Raw genomic sequence first — 8,200 nt, forward strand, 5'->3', positions numbered from 1 at the left:
GGAGGGAGGGCAGTGGGTCAGATGACAGCAGAGGCAACAGCAGAATTCATGGAGACGGAACATACCTGTCTTTGAAAAGTCCGTTCATGATACTGAGACACAAAGTTACTTTGGCCGTTATTATTCCTGGAGGACTATTGGAAATCTCCTCAATCTCTTCTGATGTGAAGAAACAGATTGTCTGGCCTTCTTCCTTGGCAAGAGGAACAGAGCCATACATAAAAGGCCAGGTCTCCATGTGCCCAAGAAGCCCAGTTGTTCTGATTCTGTGTTTGGACTTTGCAGATTTCATGGACAGGAGCATTTGAGGGAAGTTGACGTTGTTTTATTGTAGAACTAGCTCTTTTTTTTGTAAACTGCTCACATCAAGTTTGGGTTCGTGTTTTCCTTGGACACAAAGGCTGTAAATAAAAGACTTTCAACATGATATCAGGCAGCTCGAACCGTCACATACACTTATTGCTCGACCTTTACACGCTGCTCTTATTTTTATGCTAATCATACCCCACATTGGCCATAACACACATGCAACACTAATTACTTCACAAGACAGAGAGAGTATCTTAAAAGGGTATATCCAACGGATCACAGAGTTTATATGGGATTGCTGTGCGCCCCTCATAACACTTTGAGAAGACATATGTTTTTCTATTTTGAATGTGAAACTTGGTTAAAATAATTTGTAATGTTACTAGGTTATGTATTACTGTGTTTTAGATGTGATGTTCTTTTGTACATGTGTATTGTTTAAATTATTATCTATATGTTAGAATAAAAAAAGTAATTTAATCTAATGCTTTTTCTGGAATATTTTTTGTTTCATAAACTTTTTTTTATTCTTACTGCATTCATTCTTGAGTCAAAACAAGCCTAGAAGGGCATGACTGGTATAAAATAGCTTACAAAGGCAGGAAGGTTCCACTCAGAGATAGCCAACATTCTCCTAAAGCCCCTTGAACCCATTATTAGGCCACACCAAAGGCTCAGACGTCTGTTGTTGACTAAATAATGGGACTGATGCAGTTGCCGTGGGTTAATGGTCGAGGGAGGAAATAGGCACGCACCTATTAGGGGCGTCAGCCACTTGAACTTCAAAACATGGCACACTTCCTCTTTTTATGCCCCCCCCCCCCCACCTTCAAAAGTGCAGGAAGTATTTTTCTTTTGTAGATGGATGAGCATAGACAGAAGATCTCAACCACTTTAGAGGAAGGTGACTCATGTGTGTCAAAGTGTAGTGAAATGTCAGCGGGACCCTCCAGCAACCCATTCATTTGTGCTGGTTTTGCCTTGCGAATGAAAAAGTTGGCAAAGTCTACCACACATCTGTTTGCAACCACAGACTGCTCGGAAGTTTGCCGGACAGTGACGTCTCAAAGGCAGCGGCATCTAGAAATCTATCGGGACGAAGGAAGAGAAGCTTTAATCCTCATACTCTTTAACTCCAGCTGAGAAGAGCGCTAAAAGATTTTTGACTTGATCTGTGCACGAAACACGACAGTATTAAAATGCTTTCACCTCTAAAATCAAATTATTCTATTTGTCTATGAGACATCATTTACAAGCCGGAAAGGTTTTGTTCTGAAATGTAGTAAATATTTTAGGTTCATCAGTTTAAAAAAAAAGATAGATAGAGATGTTTGACTTCCATTCTAATGATGACTGTATATTCATTCATTCATTCACCCATCTTCTGAACCGCTTTGTCCGTTACCGGGTCATGCTGGAGCCTATCAACAGGCGAGAGGCGAGGTACACCCTGGACAAGCCACCAGTTCATCGCAGAGCCACACAGAGACAAACAATTATTCACACCTACGGGCAATTCAGTCTCACCCATTCGCCTAAGCTGCATGTTTTTGGTGGTGGGAGGAAGCCGGAGAACCCGGAGAGAACCCACGCAGACACGGGGGAGAACATGCAAGCTCCTCACAGAAAAGCCCCAAGTTGAATTCGAACCTGTGCCCTTCTTACTGTGAGGCAACATCGCCGACCACTGCACCACCGTGCTGCCCCTACCTGTATGTAGGGTTATTATAAAGCACGTTTACATGAATAGATGATTTAGCTTAAAGTAAGGCCCAATTGTAATGAACACATCCAGGTTCGTGTTTTTCCCTCATTTCCTGACTGATCCCTTTTACGGTCGAGACCCACAGGCTGCTGTTACAAAGTGAACCCCATGTCAACCACAATCACAGTCACAGGAGAGTACTTACAACGGTCAGCTCCAGTCGAGAAAACCACAGTAGTCTAGGCTCATGTTCAGAGCCCAATGCCTAAACGCCAAAATGAAATGAGCCGAGTGGGAAACCAAGACCAATATTTGATTTTCCACATGATGACTGTTCAATAGAAGGACCGCTATGCAGTCACTATTAGACAACAGAGGATTTTCTGTCTCTGGGCTCTTTGCTTACACGGTTACTAAGCTCGGGGAGCTAATAGTTATTTTCATTAAGACAGAGCTTTTGTGTTTTTTAATCACCGCTTTCATCGTGTAGGGCACTTGGGATGTTTTTTTTAAACTCTGATTTTTCTTTTAGAAAGTAAAAAAAAGAAAAAACTTTTATGGTTTCCAGGTACATTTTTTAACTTTTTAGGGGAAATGAATTTCAGTCTGGATGCAAGTTACTTAAAATAAATGAAAGTTTTCAACTCAATTAAAAACCATAAATGTGTTGCAGTGTATTTCCTTTTTCTGACATTTTTTAAGGTGCAGCTTTTCTTTTCTGTGAAGTTTTGATTGCAGGAAAAACAGCAAAAACATCAAGGAGAGATATACTTGAAGACTCCATCTGAAGGTCTCATTAATTTGATGTTCCAAATTAATAAGCGGTTCGTATATTTCTTAAATAAAAGTTTAAACAAAGCTGCAGTGGAGGTGGAGTTGCCTCCCTGCTTATGTGAGCGCAACTGAAGAGGGACTCGGCCTGACTTTCCCATGAACTTCCCGCCTCATTTACCTGAAACACGGCCGGCTATTTATGTCCATCTGTCACTAGCCTACCCAGAATGGGATGTAGCACCGATGGCGAAACATAAATTCACAAAGTCAAAGCTGTGGGTTTAAATGTCTAAGTTTGTAGATAAATGGTAACCATTAAGGTTTTTGTCATTATTATTTCAGCTTTTTCTTAAACATCAATCTCAATGATAGGTGAAAAAGATCTCAACAGAAAAACAGGTATGCCAATGTATAAAAATGTTTGTCTTACAATATGCCAGTAAAAATAAATTGTGTGGAGTTTATGTGCTCAACATCCTGGATCCGTTTTTCACTCGGATCGGAACTCGGTATCGGTTCAAAATCAAATGACTCGAACTTGGGCTTATTACCCTCGCCGAAGGGGAGGCGAGGGTATTGCCATTGGGTCTGTTTGTCTGTTTGTCTGTTTGTCTGTCCATGCGCATAACTCAAAAACTAGTAACCCAATCGACTTGAAATTTTTACACAAGCAAGGTTCTGTCCGTGGCTCGGTCCTCCTCGTGAATGGCGTTGATCCGGATCTGGATCCAGATTCTAGAATTTTTTAAAGAATTCTTTAACATTGCGAGATAGGGCACTTGGAGGCGAGGGTCTGCAATCTCTGATTGTTCAGCTTGTTAAAAGTCTTGTGAAACCCTATTTTTAGTAGAGAGGAATAGCCGGAGGTGCTCACTGGATCATGTAGATGTAATGCCAGGTGCTCTTCAGGAAACCAAGGATGGGCAAATCAGAAAATGGCTAAAAGTAGAAAAAGGACCAAGGCACGTCTGGTCTTTTTACATTTTAATGTAACGCCAACGCAAATCGAAAAGCGTTGGTGTTACATTAAAACTTAAAAAGACTAGACGTGCCTTTTAAGCAGGTTGCTCAAAAGCATCTGAGAAGATTTTGATGACAGTTTAGGAGAGGCAGCATTTGGCCTAAGAAACAGTCTCTGGATTTTTTCACGTAGATCCAGATCTTTTTTTAGGTTTTATGTTTGTTTATCATTTGCGGGATAATTTCCAGTTAACATGACTTCATAAAAAATAAAAAAAATATTCAAAAGAAGACTGAACAGATTATTTAGCCTAAATTAACAGATATTTAATACAGAACAGCAATCTCAAAAAATAGACCATGTTGTTTATAATATATAATGTATGATAACAGAGTGAGAAAAAATATGTTAATTTACATTTTATTATTCACAGAATGGTTGTTGTTGTTGTTGTTCTGATTCCTGGTAGTACAGATGAAATACAATCTCTGATCAGAACCAATGTGCTGGTGGAAGAAAACACTCAACACGTCTGTTTCATCGTCGTCATTCTTGATTTCAGGACGAATGTGCAAACACACTTAAACCCACATCCCTTTTACAAAGCGGAGGAGAGAGAGAAACGGATAAATGAGGATAATTCTCTCTCGACATATGTGACAATCATGTGCTGTCCCCTCGAGATCCTCAAGATCTTCCTTCCCCTCCTGAGTTCCATAATAAGGCACAAAACATCCATCAACCCCACACACAGGCCGCAGCATCAGCTTACACGCGCCTCTGTCGCCATCTAGTGGACGACTTGAGATGGCCCGTGACGCTATTTTCATCAGCTATATACCGATACATTCACAGTTACACGTTATTAAGGAAATAAATCATGTTTTTGTTTCCTTGTCTTAGTTGTGAGAGGTCATGTGTCTGGACAGGTGGTGCCGTTCTCGAAAGTACTCGTGACAAATCGGGCAGGTGAGCTTCTCTTCCCTTCTCCTCCTCACCTGCGACTCCGCCGCGAATTCCTTCTTGTGGTGAGAGCGCATGTGGAAAACCAGGTCAGAGGTCATTCGGAAGGACAGGTTGCATTTGGCGCACCAGTTCTGCACTGACACGCCGAAACAAGTGAAAGTCGGGGGGAGGATGGTGAAAGAGGACGCGGTCTGCAGCTGCGCGCCAGCGCTCCTGCAGGACCAGTGCTCCGGTGCGTAATGGAAAGCATGGTTTTGCGCCACCGGGGACGGTACGGCCGGTAAGTCGCCACTCATCAGATTGCTGTATCCCATGACAGTCCTGGAGGTAAATCCGTCAGCCATCTCTTCCAGGCGGTTACAAGGGTTCGATGGCACGGTGCTGAAGTGCGCGTGGGGGTCGTGCGCAGAAATGATTTTACTCGGTTTACAGAAGGCGCTTTTCTGCTCGCCGCGACTGTTGGACGGGACCAGAGAAAATGCACTGGAGCGCGCACCAGAGCGCGGGACTACGTCCAGCTCTCTGTCATGCGTAAAAGCACCTTTGGCTTCCCTTGCTTCAGCAAGATCCTCATTCTTACGTCCCAGATCAGCCGGCTTTATCTTCTCAGCTTTTAGTTTCCCTCCGGATGGAGACGCGTCTCCCGATGCCGCGTCGCAGCTCACACTCAGCTGCGTAATGTTGTCATAATTTGACATGTTCGTTTTTTCCAGCAGAACCGTTTTCCGGCCTTTGGGACACAACATGTCCTCGCTTTTCCGTCTTTTGGAGGAGACCTCCGCCTCGTCGCTGCTGCCAGATTTCTTGTGTTCCAAATCTCGGGCGATGTTGTGGAAATCTGTGACTCGGCGTTGCCTCTTGACCTCCACCGGCTTGTGATCGTAAACCTCGCGGCTCCAGGGGACGCTCCTCACTTGGGGACACGTGAATCTGCAGTGAGCCAGGAAGGGATACTCGTTCTTGAATGGCTCGTTGCAGCTGCCGCATTTAAACTCTATAAGAAAAAGGGGGAATCCTATGATTCGCGTCCGGATGGATGTGAGGATTCCACCTGTTTTAGGTTTGTTATAGTCTTTCCTTACATGCCCGTGTCTTTGACTCACCCTCGCTTGATCCTCTGCTCGTGCATGTGAAGCCCAGAAGGTGAGACAGTTCCGGATCGTACCACACCAGCAGCTCTTCTTCCTCCCCGACATCCCTGACAGTTCGCACATACAGCTGGCCCGCTTTGAGGAACGCCTCCGTGTTCTGCTCCTCTCCGTTGCGCGCAGCCTGCACAAGGCGCAGCCAGGACAGCACCAATGCGCAATCGCGCATGGCTTCGGGGTCCACCTGTTGACAGGAATCATTTTTACCTCAATTTCTCCAAATTGTCGCGCAATTCATTTTATTTTAATGATTTCAATCTTGAAATTACTATAAATTATTCAAATGCAAATTATATAGCGTGGGTTTTAACCGTTTTAATAATATTCCTTGACGACAATTATATGTAACACATGCCGATAGCTTTGGAATACATATCGACATAAAATATAAATATTATGGTATAGGCCCACATCAAAATTGGGAATTATATATATATTTTTTTAATGGACAAATATATTTATATGCTGATGAATTCACTAAGGCTGGAGTTGTACTAAACATATGAGATTATTGCCCCACTCACCCTGAACACGTGGCTTTTAGCTCTTTTGTCGCAGGATTTCTGCGCTATGAAGGCGATCGTGTCGTAGAAAGCGTTTTGGAGCGCACACGGACCAAAGCAGGTGCCGGCAGGGATGCGGCGCGTCACGACCAAGCTGGTGAAGATATCCGCTGGATGCTGCAGGAATTTGCTGTCTCCGATCCAGATCGACCGAGGCAGGAATGTTTGGTCCATCGTTCAACTGGACAAAAATAGAAGGTTGATTATTATTTCATAAATGTAAACAGCGCAGCTTCAGAATCATTTAAATATAATAATGGAAAAATCACGAGGTTACGCTTCAGCTCGTATCGGATTGAAATCTATAGAACAAGTGAATTGCATTCAAAATAAAGTATGTTTAGTTTCGAAAATAGAGAGACAAATATTCGAACTCAAATATAAGATTTAGTGGTCTGAAGTCCCGCCAACCGATTTGGATTCGGTTTCTCTGAACTCAGCATGACTGGAAAAAGTATTTCACTGCATTTATTATTATTTCTGTAAAAATATCCGTCCCAGTGTAAAACAAAAAACAAAAAACAAAAAAAGGCGCAGCCGTTGTCGAGGTAAATTATTTCTAACATCCTTTGTCTCGGTTTTTCAGTCGGTTTCTCCTTTTGTCGTCTTCAGGCTTTTACCTTTTCCATTCGACGCAGCTGCTGCAATAGAACTGTCTGCCAGAATTATTGCCATGAACACGCACTGCATGCATGGACCGTGCGTGGACTCACCCGCTGGACACTGACGTGCGCGCCGTGGGGCAGCGATCTGCAGCCGGCGCGGCGGACCTCCGTAACGATGCCCTTCCGATTCCTGATGAAGAGTTACTTCCACGTCTAACTCTTCCTCCGTTCTGTCGTCCCTCTCATCTCCCACTCCCACTTATCCTCTTCGAGGAGCGCACTGGAGCGTGGCGCATTGATGTAAACGCGTGCGCGCTCGCACACGCGCACACGCGTCTCAAATTTAGACCCCTGCTCAATTCCCCTTGTCTGCATGGTTAACAGATCAGAATCGTTGAAGAAGATATGATGATGATGATGATGATGATGATGATGATGATGCTTTCATTGGCACAATTTCCGACCGGAAGATGCGCGTTTGGGTTTGAAGCAGATCAAATCCCCAGAATGATGCTACAGTGTTTTGATGCATGTTTTAATATATCAGAATACTAATCCGAACAGACGTTCCGATTATTATTTATACGCCGCAGGGAGTTCTGGGACAGTTTGGTCACGTTTTGGGAGCCAGAACGTGGGTTAACATCATGGATCCTAAAAATAAAAGCTGTCCACGCTTGCGTGCTGGACAAAGGGAAACTCGTGCATGATGTGATGCAGGGTGCGTGTCTCCGTTAGCCAGCGGGCGAATGCATTATGCATCGACTAAATGTTTCAGTCTAATAAGCATTTAATGGATTATTCTGCATCACGGATTAGGTTTAAATGTTCCAGCGGTCATCGAGTCCAACTTATAAGACAAAGATGGACCGATGAAGGAGAGTCCTGGTGCGCGCTCCAACATGCAGACACAAACATTCATTTTTATTTTAAATTAATGAATAATTCCTCCTTTTACAGTGTCTTATGACGTCACGTTGTGTTGGAGATTTGCAGCCATGCAGACCTATAATTGGGATGAGATTGCTAAATATGATGAGTTACTGACAGCACAAAAGTCATGACTGAAAAAACTCATACATATAAAAAATAATTTGTTGGAGTTACTCTTAATTATTTTAATAATAGTGCGGTTTTTTTTATAATCCTTCATTCCTCACTAGTTTTTT

The 8,200-nt window shown here is 43.2% G+C and overlaps 1 protein-coding gene across 1 annotated transcript; it reads right to left on the bottom strand.

Annotated features, from left to right (window-relative positions):
* Nucleotides 1–4,648: 4,648 nt before the first annotated feature.
* znf488 (zinc finger protein 488) lies at nt 4,649–6,600 on the bottom strand. The gene is made up of 3 exons (XM_068741757.1): nt 6,388–6,600; nt 5,819–6,047; nt 4,649–5,709 (listed from the first exon to the last, which is right to left on the bottom strand). Exons 1-3 carry the CDS (start codon nt 6,598–6,600, stop codon nt 4,649–4,651), a joined length of 1,503 nt encoding a protein of 500 aa, XP_068597858.1.
* Between the last annotated feature and the right edge of the window lie 1,600 nt (nt 6,601–8,200).

The sequence above is a fragment of the Brachionichthys hirsutus genome, chromosome 7, assembly GCF_040956055.1.
Source record: "Brachionichthys hirsutus isolate HB-005 chromosome 7, CSIRO-AGI_Bhir_v1, whole genome shotgun sequence".
NCBI lineage: Eukaryota > Metazoa > Chordata > Actinopteri > Lophiiformes > Brachionichthyidae > Brachionichthys > Brachionichthys hirsutus.